Source organism: Crocodylus porosus, unplaced genomic scaffold, assembly GCF_001723895.1.
Source record: "Crocodylus porosus isolate Cpor-Errol unplaced genomic scaffold, CroPor_comp1, whole genome shotgun sequence".
NCBI classification, from domain to species: Eukaryota; Metazoa; Chordata; order Crocodylia; family Crocodylidae; genus Crocodylus; species Crocodylus porosus.
Window position 1 is genome coordinate 27,864,995 of NW_017728918.1, and position 22,217 is coordinate 27,887,211.

Genomic DNA, 22,217 nt, shown 5'->3' on the forward strand with positions numbered 1-22,217 from the left:
TGCTGCCCCTTGCTCCCCACCCCCCCAGCCCAGGCTCTGTGGCTGCCAGCAGCTACCCCGGATCTGGGTAGCTGCTGGAGCCCAGGCTGCTCCAAGCAGGGCAGCATCCCAGCTGCCTGCCGGGAGCAGCCCAGGATCCCAGCTGGCAGCAGCTCCCCAGAGCTGGGGTTGGCTGCAGCCAGGAGGCTCCAAACAGCTGTGCCAGGCTCCGGCACCAGCTCCACACCTGGGCTGGTTTGTAGCTAGCTTGGGCTCTAGGCAGAGGCAGCAGCGGGCTGGCTACAAACAGCTGCACTGGGCCCATCACCTCTGTCCCAGGAGCAGGGGAGAGACCAAGGCTGCACTGCCTCAGGCCCTGCCCCCACCAAGGCATGCCTGCTCGCACGGTGCAGACACGGTGCTGGAGCCCAGCACAGCTGTTTAGACCCTCCCAGCTGCAGCCGGCCCCAGCTCTGGGGAGCTGCTGCCAGCCGGGATCCCAGCCTGCTCCCAGCAGGCAGCTGGGATTCTGCAAGCCCAGCTCGGAGCAGCCCAGGCTCCATTGCTGGCAGCAACTTCCCAAAGCCGGAGCTTGCTCAGCACGCACACCACGCTAACTCGGCACGCATGCCAGGGGTTGCCGACCCTGTCTTAGAAGCTGGATTTAAATGGCAATAGCAATAGCAGTGGTATATACTTGGGATCTGCTATGTCAGGTTATAATGTAGAGAGACATCTCTGAACTATACTTTTTACTGATTTTTAGTACTGAAGTCTACCTACGAGTGAAACTTAGTACTTTGTTTTCAGTTGAACAAATTTTAAAAAGTAAGCTTAACATAGATGTTTTTGTGTTACTTGCTCTTGCACTGAAAAGTTAATTCATAGCCCTTTCCTGATTGGTAAATGCATACCATTTTCAGGTGGAGATTAGAGTAAAAGTAAATTTACTTTCGTTTTGAAATAAGCACAACCTTCAGTTGGATCTGCAAAACAAAAAGGCTACTGCTTCAAAGTCTATTAGTCCTCTTTGAATATCACTTCATAATATCTTATTTTTTCTCTTCTGGTTATAATTAGCCTTAAATAGCACACACTTCTAACATAAAACCAAAATATACTTCCAAATGACCACCATCTCACTACAGACAACTATTTATTCCCATTTCAAAGGTTACAATGAAGTTGTACTTATTTTTTAAGCTACTTCCAGTCTCATATTCTTTTTTAAAAAAAAATCTAAAATTTTAGTGGTTGCCATACCCAAGGCAGTTACATAACTGCTTATTCAGCACTCAAACTTTTCATCTGTAGAAATAATAAATTATGAAATCCTTCAATATTCTCAGTACAGACAGCCTAGAAAATTAACTTGTAATAAAATGTCTGGTATTTTCCCATAAAAACATTACTAGTATCCCACGGCAACATGGACCCCACTTAGGTGTGCTGCTTTAATCATCTATCTGCAATCTTTCGTGCTACTTTCATTTCTATCATAACAAGAAAAATCTTGACTAGCTCAATACAGTTAAAATTTTTGTTTACTACCACCAGATAATACACTGTGGCAGTCATTTCAGTTCCTACAGCAGAAATGTGAAAGCTTGAATAATTTGAAGCAGCCAAGAGCTAAGATTTTTATTTGTTGAGCAGATAAAGAATTAAAGTTGATGTTAAGTATTGTTGCCCTCCTAAAAACTTTACAAACAGAAGACAATTCTACTATTACAGCCTGCTGATATCACAATATTTTAAAAATCAGAATTAAAAAAATTGGCATACATATGAAAAGCGTAAGTAATGAGTGTGCTGTGCAGCAGCAGATCTCAAATTGCTTAAATAAGGAAGTAATCAGCACATTAACTCCACTCCATCCCAAGTCCTGGGGAAGTTTCTGTGCATTATGCTTAGCTCCGGCAAGTGGATGAAAAATGGAGGGGGCTGTGGGCGGGGGGACTACATAAAAAGGGAAGGAGGGAAACAAAACACAAGGATTAATGGGATGAATTAAAAAAGGCAGGGAAGAATAAGAAGGAAGGACAATGCAAAGGAAATTGGGACAAGGAACAGAAGAATGAGTACGTGTAGGCACATAGCTCCTATCAGGAAGGCCCATCGCAAGGATTTTCAACCTTTTTAAATAAGTGTACCCCCAGCAGCCGGACACAGAGCTGGGGGGGGAAAAGGGGAGGAGTGGGGGCAGCAGCCAGACGCAGAGCAGTGACAGCATGGGGTGGTGGCTGCATGCAAGATTACCCCCCACCATGAGGTCCGCTGAGGGGCGCCACAGCTCTCATCCCCCAGGCCCTGCTCCTGAGAGGCAGCAGCGCAGGGTGGTGGGTGCCAGCTCTGTGCCCTTGCCCACGTGTATCCCCTAGGGCCTTCCCAAGTACCCCTGGGGGTATGCATATCCCTGATTGACAACCCCTGCCCTATTGCATCTACATCCCTTGTTATAAAAGGGGCACTCCTGGCAAAGAGCTGTCTGTGAAGGCACCGAGATTCAAACTTGCTCCCCACACCCTACTTGTCTGAAAAGGGGGACCTTCTGGACCTGCTAGAAAAGTAATCTTTCTGCTTGTTCTGTGAGATTTTGGAGATGTTTGAAGGCATGCTTGGATCAGTGACAGGGTAAAAAGGGTTATTGATTGTAGCCATGTTGGTTTAACTACATAGGCAGACAAGGTTCTTTGGGTAGAATGTGTTATCTTTTATTTACCTTTTATTATCTAAATAGTTGGAAAAATTGCTCTTTGCAAGCTTTTGGGCACAAACACCGTTCTTCAAAAAAAGGAGATTTTGTAGAAAGTCAGCCAACTTTTGTAAGAAATCAATTCAAATAGCTATTTGGTTTGATTACTTTAATGCTGCTAGGATTTTACCATACTCTAAGGTTAAAGATCAGGCAGTATCATGACTAGCATCCAGTTTCAGTCTGTAAAGTAACAACAGTGAATGGGAATGGTCTGGAATGTGAGAGAAGAGAAAGATAAGAAAAATATCATTTTTTTTTAAAACTGGTCTTTGTTTCTAGACTATATGGGCAGATGCATCAAACACAAGCTGAAATTCCCATAACCATGATTTAAATATTTGAAATCTGGAATATCCTTCATAGGAGATTTAAAATTGTTTTAAAATTTTATATTTGGATACCTAGGGGAGGACTGTCAAATGTGATTTCCAACAAATGCAGAGAAACTGAAATAGCTATCAATCCTATTTAATGCCTTTCTGTTGATTAGTCACCAAGTTCCAGAATTATCTTCTCAACAGATGATCTAATTTTGTAGAGTAAAGCTTGCAAAATTTGCTTTGTATATAGGAAAATACAGTTTGCAGAAACTCCTATGGAAGTGAAAAATTGTACATTAGACCTTTATGTAAATCAAGATTTGAGGTGATCTACAGCCTATGTGAGTAAAGAATTATACTGCAATTGAGATCAATCCCAGGAGCAGACTGACTTTATTTAAAAGGAATTTAAAAAGATCAAAACCTGTCAAGTGATAAAGTAATAGTTTTTGTAAAAAAAAAAAATAATTATTTCCCTTTCAGCATAGGAAGGAATGTCACTCAAGGAAAGTTTAATGACCATGTTTCAGTTCATCAAAGAAACTGACAAGTTAATGGCAAGACATTTCTTACAGATTTCCCAACCTTAATCCTTTTTAGATTCAATTTCATAACACAAAAAAGCAACTATAAAAACTAAAGGAATCTGGGACTGTTTAGGCTATCCCAAAACACACACAGTAAGAAAGACACCAAATTAATTATTTAATAAGATGTTAGCAAAGCAGAGTGGATGAAATGGAACTGATGCACAGAAATATTTTAACAGACTCGATGATGTGTAATGAAGCTCAAAAAAGTAGTGTACTGAAGCAAAGTATACATTTTCAAGGATTCCCAACATATACAGGAAGCTTAAACCATGGAACCAATATTGCAATAACAGACCATATTGGAGTAACAAATGGTTACCCTCAAAATGCTGCTTGCTTTCACTTTTCATAAACAAATCTTTATAAAATGTGGCTACATGTGTTACATGTTTCAGGTCTCTTACTGTGCCTTTTGTTTCTGGGGTGATTGCTTATGACATGGACACACACCAGATGTAAACATATATTTATTTAAGAAATAGAAGCAAAAAAAATATATATATATATCATGAAAATGCTAGTTATACTTTTTATGGAGAAATACTAAAATCAGGAACAGTATTGTACCTTTCCCAAATGGAAGATGATTTCAAATTTAAGATGACCCTCAATTAGATTTTATAAATGGAAAATTATATAATTAGTTATAATTTTCCATGTATAGAATCTAATTAGTGAAAGGTAGTCTTAAATTCATACTCCACTGCTGTGGCAGGGAAAGCAGCAACAGAGGGCTTGCTGTTTGCCCTCCCTTTACCCTTGCTCCTTGCTCTCCCCACATGCCTGGTATCTGCCCCCTTGCCACTTGTCCCCTGTGCTTTACTCCCCTGCCACATGCAACCCTGCCACTGGCTCCCCCACTTTCCCATGCATGTTTCTTACCACACGTGCCTGTGCCAGACATCTGTCACCTCCCTCCCTGACACCTGCCTCCCATATCTTACCCCCTGTGCTTGTGCCTGGCCCCTACTACCCATTTCCACCCCCTGTGCCCTCCTCCCTCCACCTTCTGCTTTGCTCTGGTTCTAAGACAATCAGCAGTGGAAGTAGCCCTGACTTGGCCCTGCCCTACCAAGACACAGAGAAGCAGTGGTGGTAGCTCTGGACCAAGAGCAGAAAATAAACAAGAGTGGGATAGCAAGGGGGAAGTTGCACAGTCTCATCTGCACCACCTGCCCCCACATGTGCCCATCCCCAACCTTATGAGTGGGCAGGCAGCAGCTCAGCTCCAGCTTCAGCTCTAAGCCTAAGGCTGAAGCCAGAGCTGAGCTGCCACCTGCCTTGGGCTGGTATTTGAATAACACTAAATATGGTATTAGGGTTATTCCCTATAAGCTCATGTGCAGTCACAAAACATATATACAAATCACAGAAACTGGTTTATAAGGCACTGTCATTTTTTTTAATCCAGTGATTCTCAACCAAAGAGTGGCTCCCTGAGGTGCCTTGGGATTCTTTCAAGGGTGCTGTCGGATGCCAAGTAATATTAGCACTGTTAGATGTGCAAGCATGATTCACATGATAAATTTAAAGATTTGAAATAGGATCCATGGCTTAGAAACTTTCTGACTTGCTGCAGTCTTTCTTAGTTCTTTGCAACAGAAGAATAGTTCTATTATTTTTTCTGTATCAAAAACAAAAACTAAAAAGCTGGCATTTTTGAGGAGTGCCTCAAATCTGAAAATGTTGAGAACTCTGCTTTAATCCATTTTTTCCAAGTTGACCTCCACTATTTATTTTTTCTCACAAATTATCTGTCTCCTACATGGGTAAACTGAAGTGCTACCAAAAATAAAGATCCTAATATTATGTTCCGTCTGACTAATGCCAAGATTTCAGCACTGATTCTAAAGAAATGACTTCTCTCACTTCCAGTGCATGTATTTATGATGTTCAAATATTAAATCTATTTGACACTGACAGACAGCTTTGATTAAACACAAATCATAGTTCAAGAAGATGCACAATATAAAAAGCTAAATATTTCTTTTGAACCCTTTTATTGCTTGACTGAAAAATTCAACTAGGCAATCAAATGCAAAGGTTTCAGCAGCTTCCTGAAGAAAAAACACATAAGAAATTTATGAAGAATCATTCTAAATATATAATGCATTATGGTCATCAAGGTGAATGGTCCTCTCTTGCCCACTGGCATATAGGCTTCTCTTGCCCACTGGCATACAGGCTTACTTGAAAGTTAACATTCAGAGGTGAAGACATTAAGCTTTATTTCAGCTTTATGCAGACTACAGAGAGCTAATCTTAGTATTTTTGTTCTACAAATTTAGCATCAGTAAAAAGAAGCCTGATTCTTTTGCAATGCAAAAGTGATTCTATAATAGTGCCAGCATTAAATTTCTACACTGCCGGTTCAAGAACTGCTGTTGTGACCAACCCATATGAAAGCATGAAGCTGTGTAGAAAAGGCAGAGCTCCTATAAATTCCAGGGTGATGACATAAACTGGCTTTGGAAATACAGAATACTTCTGTGCAATGTTGCAAAGTCATGTGGCACCATGCTCTTTCAGTGGAACAATTACATAGACCCAGATCCACTGCAGGAAGCAGCAAGGAAAACAGGGTTTTATAACTGTGGGACTTTGACAAGAATATCCTGATTCTGTACTTCTGATGAGCTAATAATCAATTATTACATAAAACTGATTTTTATTATTGCTTGTATCTACTTGGACTATATGTCTAACCAACTTCTGGGGAAAACTTCTCCCCTATCATAATACCGCAAATATTTTTAGTCATTTGCTTTTTTTGCTCTTGGAGACAAAATCCCAGTCTGATTTACTATATCTAGCAGTGTCGGAACAAGAACTGTGTGCCGGGTTAGCGACTTGTATTAGAAACCTTAGAAATAATAAAAGAGAGCTGTTAACTACCTTAAACAGATTTCACCCGTCTCTGTGATGTTCGGATGCCAGATTCTAGTCAAACATTTTACCTTTGGAGGCTGCCAGAATAAAAGACAAACAGATTATAATGCTGCCCTTTAAAATAAATCAAAATCACCAAGCTACATGAATTATTTAACAATGGAAGCTCCATATATATATATGGAGACATCCATCCAAGTACTAATGATAAACTTGCAATTCTGCAAACTGTTAAGTATCCCAAGAGGCAAGCTAGCTAGAGTAGAAAAACTATTATCCCCCTTTTGTCTTCATCAGCCCCTTGCAAGCCAGATTAGTACTAAAGTTTTTTGAGGGTTTTTTGTTTTGTTTTCATTTGGTCTAAAAAGGCATTCAGGTAAGCAGGCACAGTTTTAAACGCTGAACCACTAATTTAATTTCCCTTTGAAAAAAAAACAAAAATGAAAACACAACCCAATGCTATTTCATTACTTGGCATTATGGTTATCTGACAAGAAAAGTAACAATTAAAACTGCAGATGTTACTCGTTTCATTTGCAGCAAATGAACAAATGGAGGAAGAAAATGTTTTCTTTTCAATGTGGTTTCAACTTCACAGTAATTTTCTGGGAAAAACAAAGGCTCTTCTATTGTGAAATGTTGACAGGACAACACTTGTGCAGTTACATTTTATTCAAGTTGTTTTGTAAGGAAGCTGCACTATTTTACAGTGATACTACTACCTCCAATTGATGCTGCAGCTCTTGTTAATGCATGCTGCAAATAAACATTTATAAATATGCCTTATTTGCTCCAGCTTGGCAAAATAAGTAAAAGAAAAATGACTTTAGTCTGGTGGTGGGGCACTCCCCTAGGTGTTCAGGTCCTTGTTCCCTGTACTGTATATATATTCTATCCTATGACAAAGTGCAATTTAGGTGTTCAGGTAGATTTTGGGGGGCACTTTTCCAATGTCTTAGAATCATAGGCAAGTAGAGCTGGAAGGCACTTAAGGAGGTCATCTAGTCCAGCCCCCTGCTCAAAGCAGGATCATCCCTGACTAAACCATTTTATTCAAATGTCTATCTAACCTGCTCCTGAAAATTTCTAGGGATGGAGATTCCATAATTTCTGTAGGTAGCCTGTTCCAATGCTTAACCACCCTCATAGAAAGTTTTTCCTAACCTCCAACCTAAAGTTCTTCTGCTGCAGTATGAGGCTGTCATTCCTAGTTCTGTCCCCTGTGGCCACAGAGAAAAACCTGTCTCCATACACTTTATAACCACCCTTCAGGTATTTGTAGATTGTTATCAACACCTGCCCCTCAATTTTCTCACGTTGGCTTGCACTTACAAGTGATCTGACATTGGCTTACAAATAGTGCAAGAATGCATTTAACAAAAACAAACAAGCATTCATTACGGTTGTCTAAGTTTTATAAAATTTAACTTTCCACAATAGTCACATTTTGGGGGGGGGGGGAGGGAAATATTCTGCAGCATTTCTTTAAAAGTGCATCATATTTATCCAAAACAACTCTAAATTTGGGATGACTCTCCCCTCCCCCATGATAATTAGATTCCAGACATACAAAATTTGTAAGCTTGTTACACATTTTCCACATCCAGAATCTAGTTTGGATGCATCATCTTAAATTCATCCCTCCACCACCTTTTTCCTACAAAATATGCAGAGAATATCAGCTATAGGTGCTTGGACTCAAGCAGTCTCCTGCCTGAAGTGATAACTAGGAAAGCTACCTCCAGACTGGAAGGGAGAGGAAGGTTGAAGAAGTGATGCATATAAATGTCATCTTGGGCAATGAGTCTAGCACCTGTGTGTGTTGGCAGTGACTGGACCTGAAGACCAATGGAATGAGCAAGGTGGTTCCTTGACACTGGAAGGCTCTAGATGGAATTACTCCCAGCATTCTTGTCAAACCTGTCACCTGAACGAGGGTGCCTAGCATACAACAGATAAGGAAGAAAAAGAGAAGATTGCCTTGGAGTTGCTCTTTTCAATCACTGAATAAAGCAGTTGTCACCCCTGAGAGTTAGAGTAATGGTTTTGGCTTCTGGGGCTGAGAGAGTCCTCATGATACGATACTAGTTTCAAGACCTAGGAATCTTCAAGGCGTTAAAGGGATGGAACGTTTCTGTCAGTGTGGTTGCTGAAAAACTCCATACGTTTGAATTCAGTCGAATTCAAAAGACCAAAAACTTTTAATTGAAGCATTCCAGAGTTTATTGCATTGATACTGGTCATGGTGGCTCAAATTTTCACATACCCATTTCAGAGACTGTCCATTTGAAAAAGCACATGATTTTCAGGTAAAAAAAAAATTCTCTCCATACTAAGATTTTTCAAGACTGGCAAGGATCCTATTGCCTGTGCCGTGAGAGACAACCACAGGTGGCAAATCTTGTCCTCTTCTTATGACAGAAAATCCCACGACACAAGGACAAGTCTACATACAACTCCCATGAACTATTGCAGAAAGTCTGTACAACTACTGTCTTTCCCATGAACAAGCCCTAAGATCAGCCCCATTCTGTCTTGTCTTGTTTTATCTTCTGCATTATAAGAAAAGGAAAGCAGGTGTATAGCAGATCATTTTACCCCAGTTCAGAAGGATTTTTCTTTGGTGAAGAGTAGTGTTTATTCTGCAAGAAAAACTAAACATACCTGATGCTTGCAATTGTGTTTATACTTTGTTCTGGTTTACCATTTGGTTCTGTCTTTGGGTCTTATGGGCATAAGTGCCTGATTCACTAGCACCAATTCAGTTAAGGCTGTTTGTACTGAGGTAGCCAATGCCAAAATTATTGCCATTGTTCTTAAGACCCCTTTGAATGACTTTTTCCTCATTCCACTTAGCCTCATCCACATAACTGATGGACAAATCTCAGGACCTGAAGCCTGTATATCTTAACATTGAGAAGTCTGCCATGTGGGAAAAGTATGGGTATAAGGACATTGTGGAGCGGTGGGGAAATGTTACAGAAGGTAGTTTAGCACAGATTTGTTTAGGAAGCAAATTGTAATCAATACAGAGATAAGAAAAAAAAAGAAAAGAATTGATGCCATAAGTCCTGATGGTAAAAAGCAAAAACCACACACACCACACACACAAAAAAAAGCTTTTGAATTTCTGAAAAAGTAGTAGATCCAATACTTTTTACTGACAGTGGCAGCAAGGTGGAACTAAAAAGGAACTAAAGGTGAGTTGCAACTACTTCCTTTTGTCCTTGAGTGGGTGTACAGGAAAGAAAAGGGTACACACATGGCCCTGACTAGCACATATTCATGAGACATTGATCTCTCATACATGAGGTTTATGCACACCTACAGTGGCATCTACACCGACATTTTAGCAGCAATTAATACCCACATCAGGCATTAATAACAGAATTTAAGAATAGCTGCATTTCTACAAGAAAGTTTTCAGTTTTCCTGTTACATGTGGTGTATTAGACCTAAAGGAAACTAATTAAATTATTTACAGAAAAAACCTAGTTTAGCCTTATTGAACTGTCCTATTCTTCCTGAAGAAAAAAAAAAGTTGCACCTCTGCTAACTTTTTTAATGGATAGAATTATGTCGACAATACTGCAAATTAGGAATAGGCAAAGAGACTGGTGATAATGCTAGACCTCCCATCCCCACCCCCCCAAAAAACCCCCCCAAAAAACCATGAGCCACTTTAGGCTGTATTTACACTACCAAAAAAAAACCTTCATGCATTATAAACATAGCACAAAAATCTCAGTAAAATGAATGTTATTTCTCTGAAAAGAGGAAAAAAAGAAAGGAGAGAAGAAAAAAATAGAATAATAGTTGAATGATGTTGTGGTACAATCGTATGGTAACAAACTGGGATTTTGTTCTGTGCATCTTGATCACGTTACAGAACAATGTTTTATCCAGAAATTAAATACATTAATTGATCAAAAGATGGTTCAAAAGACAAAAAAAAAAAGCACTACTAAAATAGTAGGAGATCATTCTGGAAGGAAACCACTGCATTCAGAACAAAACCAAATGTAGATTATGTCCCACTTGCTAGCTCTGAGGGAGGAGCACAATTCATGCTGTTAACTTCACTCTTTTGACTAGCTTGCGGTTGCCACATCTTTCTTAGTGACCCAACTTGCTTTGTGTTCCAGTTAATATAATTTTCATAGGTTTTTCTTTCCCTGCATCTCCACCGACAAGGTACCAAGTCATTTTTAGTAATCATAAACATTCACAAACTCCAAATGAATGATCAGGAAGCTCCAGATGCATTTCTGATGAGAATAATGTTCTACACAGTTAAATGACTGGCAGGGGGAAACCTTAAGTTCTAGTCATGGTAGTGGTATATATAAATGCCCCCAAGATTCCAGTTAAAGAGATGCATGCATAAAATTATCTCAATTCTTATTAATCGTTCCCTTCTTACTAGCCCTGCTGCAGTTTCAAATGTCTTCAGTTCTGACAAGCAAGTCTCCTACCGGAGCTACTGAGAGCACCCATATGTGGTCAGGTAAGCAACAGTTAATATATTTCACATCTTTTAAAGATTCTTTCATTATTATTTTATATCCTTTAAAGATACAAAATAAAAAGGAAGAACCTTTGGAGAAAATGTGCAATATATTAAAGACAATAGGACTTACCTGACCCTCTATGGGCCAGCTCCATGCTCCAACAGGGATCCAGAGTGGCTATGACAGCACAGCATGGTGCATTGTGGGGCATCTTATCAAAATGGGAGCTGCCTGGCTGGAGGGGGAATGGATGTCACAATATCTGAAAGAAAAATAAAGCATCCTTTTATCTGTGTGCTCAACAACCTGATCTTTCCAGCTTGGTGAAAGCAGCAGACAACCCATACCGGTAAAGTGCCTGGAGTTGGATATTGAACTTCACAGACAAATTTATTACGGTGAAAAAAAGCTGTAGTATTTTTTAAATCAACCCATGAAACAGATTAGATTTAGTATATTGTTCTAAGAACTTCAAACAACAACAGAGAACTGATGGTTAAAATCACTGAAAACGTATGCATGTGCGTGTGATATTTTATATTTATCCATCTATCTATCTCCACACACACACACTATTGCTAATAAATTATCATGGGCCAGATTCCACCAGCTTTACTTGAGGTTTGAGGCAGCTTTCTCCATTAGTCCCATCACAATCCTCTTTTCTACACAGAAGGGGATTCCTGAAGAGGTTACAGTTATTGCCAAAGGACAAAACCCCCCCACTAAGTCTGAGGAAAATACCACTATCACAGAGGATGATTATGAAGCCTCCTAGTTCTACAGTATGCACAGCTCTTTAAGATTATACTTTTTTGGGAATTTTGACCCTCTAAGGGAGTAGAATACTTGGATCCTATCCTATCTAAGATTACACCAGATACAATACTGAGCATTCACACAGCCCTTCCCCTCCTTTTTTTTTTAAAAAAAAAATCAGGATCCTATATGGCCCCTGGAACAGGTTACAGTTAATCACATCTTAGGTATTTATCCAGCCACACATTAATGCAATTAAAGGAGAGATGAAACAAAGAATAAGCATGTGGCTAGGTTTGGGACTCCCAGCCTCTAGCTACAATCATAATTCCTGCCATGCACATGGCGTGGCAGAAAGCACAACTCTGGTGACCGGGCATCAGATCCTATCGCACCTTTAAATGCACATCCGCCAGGAGTCTATGCAATGTCCTCATAAACTATTCTTATATAATAAACTGTTTTAATTGAAATGAGCCAGATAAAAATTGATGCGTAATACCTAATGTTTTATATTTATGACCATTATGAGCCGTTTGTTTCCTTCCAGTCATGAGTGAACTCTTTCAGCCCCCTTGCTGAGGAAAGTAGCAACTAGGAACATGCCTTCATACATCTGTGGCAGTTTTTCTCTCCCTTGTTTTCCCTTAGAACAAGGCTGAATGGAGAATAGGGCAAATTCTTTATAGGCTGCATGTCAGGATTACCATCCCAAGATTTTTTTTTTTTTTTTTTTTTTAAACTGACAACCTACAAGCTTTTTAAAGACAAGAAGCTTTTTTGTTTTTTTCCAGACATGTTTTTACTGTCAGTGCAACAGAATAAAATTCCTGGGTTGGCAGCCCTGTTCAACTGCAGCATGGGTGCTTCTGCCACCTAGGGGCCCCTTACCCCACACCCTGAAACCCCTGACTGCACCTCCCCCACACTGTTCTGGCCCCTCAGCACCCTCCCCAGTGTGACCCCACTTCCCATCCTGGCATAGCTCCTCACCTACCACTTCTGCTTCCCTCCCAGCCTTGCAGCTCCATCCCAACTGCAAGGTACTATGGAAGTTAGCCAACCAGAAATCCCTAACAGTTCACTGCAGGGCACCAAGCAGCACTCCCATTTAGACATCAGGTGGTGCTGCTCCACTCTGTACACCATCAATGCTTGAGTATAGTTTTCATTCAGGAAGCAAATCTTAAAACATGTTCAAGACTTCTTATTTTTACAGGGGCAAAATATATATATATATATTTTTTACAGAAGTTATGGACAGGCTGGTTTTTTTTTTTTTTAATGGACTGTTCATAAATTTAGGGACAGTTGGCAACTGTGCTCCAGTATGTTTAGCCTGTTCTATACAGTTCAGCAATTGAATAATGTAAAGATTGATAGATACAAAGGCTGCTACAGAAAGAAGAAACTGAGAAGAACCTACACTTATATACTGTATGGCTTACACTAATTACCGGGTTGTTTTGTTTTGCTATTTTAAATCTACATTCATTTTCTTCTTGTTTCTTCAGACTGTAATTTTTTTAAGGGAGGGTTCATTTTCTATTCTTTGTTTATACATTACTTCTCATAATGTCTCAGATCCTGTTTGGAGACTTCAGGCGCCATTTCAAATACAAAATATGTGCAGGCATTATAGCAAAGCCTTACATAAAATGTGGTGTTCCAGACATGCTGAACAGCTAGGAAAAATACCACAAGACCAAAATGTTGTAAATACGGATGCTGAACTACTAATTTCAGTATGAACTCTGCTGGCTATGGGCAGGTAAAAAACTGAACAAGACCTACCATATATGGCCCTCAAGAATTATTTTTATAAAGTGAAGTGTTTCAATATTCAATTTTCTATTTTTATACTGCTCTGCAAGTGAAGGTAAATCTTTAAACTCCATGCCTGTCAAATCCAATAGATATCCAGAGCTTGGAAATCTATTATTACCATCCACTGTAGATTTTCTGTCAAGGTTTAACATAGAATCACTGCAATATACTTAGTATGTTTGCAGTAGCACAGAGTGGCTATGACTTTACTTAGAATCAACAAACATTCAAAAGGCCAGATGAAAAGTAATTTTCAGTTATAAAATTAATAAGCAGTAGTATGCGTTTTATGTGAGTACATCTGTTATTATAAAATTAATGAGCTTTGAGTAGAAGCACAGAAGTTATACCTACATCTATTCTGTAATATGAGCTGTCAGAAACAAGCACAAAGAAAACCAAATATGACTAGGGCAATAAAATGCCCTAAGTACGTGAACTGCATTTTCTGGGCTCCCCTATTAATGGTACAAAAAAAGAAACTATGGTGCAGTTGTCTATTGAAATGGAGAAAAGTGATGTAGCCATCAGGAATGGCCACTCAGACAAGAAAATACAAACGTAATACCATACACAAGACTGAAGCATTTTAAAATAGGGTTATAATAAAAATCAAATTAGCAAGTAAGATCTGGAGAGAGCCTAGCCAGTAACAAAAAATGGTTAGAATTATTTTTAAATAAAAAAAAACAAACCCCAACAATTCTTGTCTGTTTTATTTTCTGATGAACCGTATGGCTTGTTGCTCTCCCTCACCAAAAATCAATAAAGTGGACTGCTACAGTTTAAAGAAATTCTCAAAAAAAAATTTTTTAAATAAAAGCAGTCACACATGCACATACACATATATAAGACTAGCTTCATGCCCCCACAATGGTGCTCTGCAGTGCAAGAAAAGCAGTACTTAGGCATGGATCCTCAAAATTAGATTCTTCTATAGTTATACTGTATATGTATATTTGTGTGTGTGCATGCATGTGTTTTTATTTTATAAAAGAGGGGGGAACTTTTTTTTTTTTTTTTTTTTTAGAAGGTCTTTAAAATGTAGCAGTCTACTTTACTGAGAGATCCTCAAATCAGATTCCTTTATAGCTTGGAAGCTCTATAGAAACTGACACACACAGACTTAGAAGAAGAGACTCATGCCAGTCAACAACCTCTTCCAGTTTGGAAATGTTGGCAAAGGATTTCAAGACAGAGTCATGTAGTCCCTTTGGCAGACAGTAAATATGGAAGACCAGAATTGATGGAAGATGAATCAGAAAAAAAAAAATAAAATACCCATAGCTATTTCAAATTTGAGAGCCAGGTCTCAGACATAATGGTCCACATTCCATATATACAGAATACCATCTATACGGAATACAAAGTAAGGGTAATCTCAAACACTTTTTCAGGATATTCTCCACAGTGGAAAAACAACTACTCCTCTACTTCCAAAGGCTTACTTGGCCTTCCCAGCTTCTGTATCAAAGTTAAAGAAATGTACATATTCCACATATATTGTGGTTACAATTATAATAAGCATTAATGATTTGGAAGATGGAATTCATTTATGATCCATTAATTATCAGAATGATGAGACTATGTGTAAGCTTAGCAAGTTGAGTGGAATTGCAGACACTCTGTCCAGAGTGACCCGGACAGACAGGAATAGTGACCTGCAATCAATCAGATGGGATTCAAAAAGATCAAGTACAAATTCCTGCATGTGGAATGGAATAACCAAATATACAAATACAGACTGGGGAATAGCCGATTAGGCTGCAGTACTGCAGAGAAGGACCTGCAGGTTACGGTGGACCATACACAGGGCAACAAAAATGATTAGGGGCCTTGGAGGCATGTTTATGAAGAAAGGCTGAAATATCTAGGATTATTTAACCTAAAAGAAGAGAGGATTGAGGGGGGATTTGATAGCAGTCTTCAAATACCTGATGGGCAGCTACTGATGGGATGAAGATGGACTTTTCTCTGTAGCTACAGATGACAGGACTACAAGCAACAGGTCTCAAGACGCAGCAGGGGAAATTTAGGTTGGAGATTAGGAGGAACTCTGACTACAAGAGCGGTCAGGCATTGGAACAGGCTACCTAGAGAAATTATGGATTCTCCATGCTTGGAAACTTTCAAGAGCAAGTTAGCATCATGCTCCCGCCTTGGCCCTGGCCAGCATACACAGCTTCACAGCAGAGCTGCCTTCCACAGCTGGCTGGACATTGTACCGGGCAGGTAAAAGTGGGTGGAAGGTTGATGGAAGCTGAACCCTGAGTGCTGGGGCAGAAGCTGCTTGGCTGCAGCTTTCCACACAACACGTCACAGCTTCCCTCACCTACCTGCTGCCCAGAGCAGAACAGCAAGGGTAGGGGGAGCAGTTGCAGGAGAGGGGCAGAACCAAGCAGTACTCAGGCAGCTGCAGCCACACTGGGAGCAGCCCTGCTGGAAGCTGTAAACAATGGCCAGAGCTGGGACCATATGGCAGGCACAGGCAGGAGTGCAGCACAGGCAACCACAGATTGGATACAATCAATGGCGAGTGCCTGCCCATGGGCCAGATCCAATCAGTTAGTGGGCTAGATCCAGCCCATAGACCATATTTTGCCCACCCCAGTCTTAATAAGGTTCCTTCCCAGTCTTAATAAGGTTCCTTCCCGACACACTTTCCTATGACACTATAATGAACTGGATACTGGATTGGAGAGGCAGCCTCAAATATGGGGAATCTCAAATCAAGCCCCATACAAACCACCACATTCTCTTCATCTTGTCTCTGATTCTCCACATCAATCAGTTCCTTAGGAAAATTACTTCTGCTTACTAAGTACGAAGGAGCCAGGCAACAACGGGATAATATTGTTTTTAAGAAGAGGCACAGAAAAAAAATTATGAAGACAATCAAGTGACTAAGCTATTGAATCCTATCCAGCAAGATTAAAGTGGGGCTTTATTCTTACTGTAATCACACACACAAATGCTTTTACTGAAAGCTAAAAATGCTTAAATGAGTATCATTACCATCACCTTGAATACCTGACACAAAATCAGCTACTATGCAACAGCAACCCAAATCAGCTGACCTTAAGTTACTTTCTTACAAAGGGAATTAAAAAAAAAACAAAAACCCACACAAGAAAATATAATTTTTCTGTTGTTCTCCCCTTGAATGTTAAATTATGAGCTTCATCTGAAAGCGGCAGAATCTGAGATTATCATTTACATTACAATACCACCTTAAATCCTGTCTGGACATGCCCTTATTGTGTTATCTTCTGTCTATAATTCATCAATGGATTACAAAACATATTTCTGAGATAGCAAAGGCCAAATTTTTTAATCACAACATGAGCAGCCAACAGCCATATCTACCTACAAAAAGACAAGCACTTTTATATTGAGCAGCAAAAATAATTTTCCAGAGCTCTATCAAAGATTTCTACTATACCTCAATTTTCCAAAGAGACGCATCTAAACATTCTTTTGATAAGCAAATAGTTACCTGTAAAACAACTTATATGGCAGGTGAAGTGAGTGACAAGAGTCAGCTTTCATTGTTTGCAAGCTCCACGGTCCGTCCCACTGTGCTTTTCCCCCCAGGGAATTAAATTCAACATCCTGGCTTGAAGTGCACCAGTTAGACAACCTTGGAATATAAACAGTGACAGCCAACCCTTTCATTTGTTTTATTCATTCTCTGCTAGGCAAATAGTTCTTATGGGTGGAAGAAAGATTACAGTATGTGCATGTCCCAAAAAATAAGATGACAGAAGGAATTAAGAGAGCAAGCTACAGGGTGACTCTTTGATGTGAGGCTTCTTGGCTGTACTCATGAGTAGACTAATCCAAACTACTGCAAATTAAAGGCACATCTTGTCATTTTCAAAAGACATACCCATGAAAATTTAGCAGCAGAAGCATACATGAGGATAATCTTACCTACAATAGAACAAACATACTGAATTCTCACTAAAATTATATTATTTCTATAGAGAATAAAATACAAATGGCAATTGTTAGACAAATAAATACTCACCACCATATTATAGGCATCTGGAACTTCAATTTCAAACTGAAATTTTCCACCTTGGTAATAACCCTCATCTAACAAAGAAGACCACAAAACAATGGAATTAAATTAAAAGGCAGCAGCAAATACAGTGTACTTTGTTATTACATAGATTATCATGTGATTTGATCACTGATGTTATATTGTCAAGCAACACACTTATCTTATCTTGCTTAGGAGAAGAAAAAAAATATGGGTACAACAGTAAGTCTCCTAATTCTGCTGTTAGGTCAGGGGTATGACACCACATTTAAATCAAAAGCAAGAGTATGGATTCAGGAGAAGTTTGCTTGTGCACAAGGCTAGAGATGGATGCGATGGAGCAGGAAGGAAGAAAAGTCTCTCCTCCACATACTTCTTTGGGTTAAAAAGCTGGCATCAAATCAGAAATAACAAGAGTACAATCAACCCTTGGAAGAAACAAGAGAGGAAGCCAGAGCAATTCCATTTGTTGCAAACTTGCCTGTGAACCGAACACAACCTATTATTTGCAGAAAATGACATTCCCTTCTTGTCTCAAGAGTTGGTTCTAAAACCACTGAAAGCTATGGGAAATCTAACTTGAAGTTTAACCTTATTTACTAGCACATTGTTATTCTACTCTTAACTTAGCCAGCTGCAACTTCAATAACCAAGGCTGCTTGCTGATGACACACACACACTTTATTTTAAACTCTATACATTTCCCAGCTGAGCCCCATGCGTGCCTAGATGAGGTAGCACATTAGTTGGACCCGGCTTGCTTGATGCCTATAAAGATCAGGTGCTTTAGTAGGGCTTTTTGGGTGCTTTTATCTAATAGCTGACTAAATCAGCTTTAGCTAAAAACACCAAAATGCCCTTCTGAAGTGCTCAATTTACACAGATGCTGCAGAGGCTGTTTGAAGTAACACGCTGCGTCTTCAGGTAAAGCACAGTTGGTTTACTTGTTTTTTAATGTCTTCAAGCAGCCCAAAATTCCAGTTAAGAAAATAGAGTGTACTCTACTTTTATGCATCCTGGATAAGCGCACAATTCATTTACTGCATGACTTAACGGCAGCTCCAATTGTTCATCTATTACTACCGTTTAATAAAAGCTGGTATATGTATAGGCAGCAAAAACATTTAATAACTAAGTGCATAGGAATTCCTTGGGTCCAGAACAACATCACAGTGCTATAAACAATGCATGTCTACTGTGATATCAGCAGCCCCAAACTGGACTAATTCCCTTCGTTTTCAGGTTTCTAACAGTTTGGGAGTTACTAGCTGAAGCCTTAAATACAATGCAAGCTTGCTAACACTACAGTAATGCGTACTTAATGAGTACTGATTGTTTAAGCTTATTGTATTCTGGGTAAGTGCAGAGCCTTAATTAAAGGCAAAATTAAAGGCAAATCTTCAAAACTTAGATTCGATACCTGGAAAATTATATGGAAAGTTTTATAAATTTGTTATATAGAATGTAATTATTGGGGGGGGGGGTGTCCATCTTATATTCAGGAACATATGGTAACTCCATGCTCTATACCAGCTGTGATGCTTGGGTATATTTCAAAGGTTTATATCTATACATCCTGAATAGCCACATGGCACAGGAAAGAATTGCACTATAGAAGTGGTCTCAGATAAAAAATAATAATAATAATCATAATTACTGACTTCAAAAAGCCAAGGTGAATTCAGTTGTGGTCTACAGTTTAAAAATTGTAACACTAACCTTTTGAAAGGTACTCTTTTAATAGCTAAACTAAAAAATGGCAATATTAAGGCATGTCAAGGCAAATAACCACCTCAATTAAATATGAGACAGATGAGGAAAACTGGCTCTTTCCTTCAGAAGTTACATATTTTTATACACTATTACTGAGCTGTTAGAATGAGAGGTGCCTCAGACTGACATCTCATGCCACTTTGAGCTTGGACAATTCTGGGGGGAAACACTAAATCAACTCTGCTGTTCAGTTAAAAAACAAACAAAAACAGTGATTGTTTGAGTCCTAAAAACACAGATCAGTTTGGTCGTTCTTTTATTCTTGTTTTACAATTTTAAAAACCTAAGTTTTTCCCCAATTTTTATTATGTTCACTTGTTCAGGTGTTTAGGTCAGGCAGCAATCAATCTCAAGATTCTGAAACTGAATTATGTACAGCTGAAAACAGACATTTATTCTGATCAGATTTTAAGTGCCAGCACTTCAGCTGTACAACTATAGATACATTAACAAAATGCTAATTAAAAAACATAAAAAAAAAAATCACTCCTCTTTTTTGGTTGTTTTGTTACAGAGGCAAAATTAATACAAAGAATACCATGACCATTTCATGGAGCATCTCTCAGTAACAGCGCCTTTGTTCAGCTCAATTTATAGTTACACATGTAATCTATTAGGATACTTAAGATTTGAGAGAGGAAAAAAAAAGAAAACTATTGTTGTTTTATACATACGACACCTAAATTTCATATTGGTGACCATATGAAAAAGTTAACTGTAACTTTCCATAATATTATGAAAAAGCACCTGTTAAGCTTAACAACAAAAGTTAGTACAGATCAAAAGATCTGATGACCTTCATATGTATTTAGTTAATACTCTCTCTGCACATAATCAGTTTCTAATATGACATTTCAGTCACAGGTTTAATGCATTTAATCTTTATCATATTTTGGGTATAATGAAAGGATAGTCTCTAAATGTTCCAATCTAAGGAAAAAACATGAATTAACTATTTAACTGAAGAGGGGCAGTATCTCTACTGTCAGTTAGGTGTTATTTTATCTTTGCTAATAAATAACAGTGACATCTAGTGTCTGTTTGGTATCAATACTACAGGTTACATTGGTAATCATTTAAACCATATAAGATTACAAACATATACAAGAAAGATGTGTTTCCTGTGCTGGTCAGCCTGTTGTTTACAGACAACAAATTAATGCTGTCAGAGATGCATTTTTAAAAGCCTGGTGTAAATGAGAAAGCAACACACAATAAACCTAGAACCAGAAGGAAGAGGCTAGTATTTCAACATAAATTAGACACGAACTTCAGCACAATGTGACATATTTTAACTGTAACACATTTTCATTTGGACTTTTATAAATTCTCAGATACAGGCAAAACTTCAGCAGAAGTTGTATCAAGCCCTTAACTTGCTGGTCTTCTGTACAGATGCACCCAAAAGCAATATGGGGATTTACACAGCTTTCTGTGCTACAAAATTTAAACAGATAAACCTCAAGTTTCATTAACTGCTATGAAATGTATTGGAAAATAAATTTTGCAAGCAAACAGATCATTAACAAAAAGTAAGCAGTTTTCAACATGAGAATTATATTTGATTCATTCGTTTGGGATTTATTTCACAATGTTCTAGCAAAGGTTTTTATAGTACTTTTGTTTAAAAAAAAAAATAGCATTTGCTGCATGAGACCCAAACACCACACTTGAATACTTGAAAAGCAAGATATTATCCTTTATTATCTACGTTCTGACGTGTGTCAATTTATGACTGCTACTATATTATTAAATGTGTCAGCTATTCAACTCTCCATGAATTAGTTTTTTAAATTAACTTTGACAGATCTGCAACAATACATGGATGCTCATAAAACACAGCTTACAACATGTCAAAAATAAAATCACTACTGAAAATAGCTTGAGTTGCACCTGAACAATTAAAATAAGATATTTCAAACAGAAACTAAATCAAATTTAGCCCAACAAAATTCATAAATGAGATCTCTACATCTTTCTACACTGTTGCTATTCCTGATTTAACGAGATTCTAGAGCTCATAATCTATAGTAAAGGCTTCCCAAATGCTTCCTTTTTCATGCATATCAGACACCAGACAGCCCATACTTCTGATAAAAACATTGCCAGTATAAATTAATCCATTAATGTTTCATATTTAAGAAGTATTTTAAAAGATTACCTGGGATTACAGTTAACTGAAAGTAATGGAGTTTGTTTGGGTCAGGAAAATTCACTTTACATGTACCTGCAAAGCAAAAGAAGAATCTGCATCAAAACAAGTGTGTCTTTCAAACTTTCAAGGCTGAAACATACATCCTTGTCAAGTCTTCTGATATACTTCACCAAGCAATATCTACATTCTAGTCAGTTTATTTGCTAGTTTCTCCCCATCGTCTTCAAATTTCCTTCCTAAAGAGCATTCACCAAAAACTATTTGTCATCCACAATTCTGGTGCTGTTTTTGCTCTTAAAAGAAATATGGGACATACTAGTAAAATGAAATAAAGCCATACTAAAGAATTAATTTCACTCCACATAGAAAACGCCAAATAAAACGCTGATGAAATAAGAAAGATGTAGAAAGATAAAAACACAGAAATATTAGGGTTTTCTTCCAAATTGTAAGGGTGATAGATCCACCAAACTTTTTTCACATTCTAAGCATTTCTTAACTGAAGGTAAAATGTAATTTATTAAATGAAAGTGAAATGTGAATGGTCATCCTAAAATAAATGAGTTACCTCTGAGCACAGTAATGAGTTTGTGATAGTAGCCAGTATC

The 22,217-nt window shown here is 38.4% G+C and overlaps 1 protein-coding gene across 1 annotated transcript in view; it reads right to left on the bottom strand.

The window, feature by feature from the left end:
- Window positions 1-22,217, bottom strand: part of UBE2F (ubiquitin conjugating enzyme E2 F (putative)) — a 133,746-nt gene that overhangs the window by 83,602 nt on the left and 27,927 nt on the right. Inside the window, exons 4-6 of the mRNA XM_019537425.1 lie at window positions 21,616-21,681; window positions 17,667-17,734; window positions 6,546-6,616 (exon numbers count right to left, since the gene is read on the bottom strand). Of these exons, the coding sequence (XP_019392970.1) occupies window positions 6,546-6,616; window positions 17,667-17,734; window positions 21,616-21,681 (205 nt within the window). The remainder of the gene's footprint in view (window positions 1-6,545; window positions 6,617-17,666; window positions 17,735-21,615; window positions 21,682-22,217) is intronic.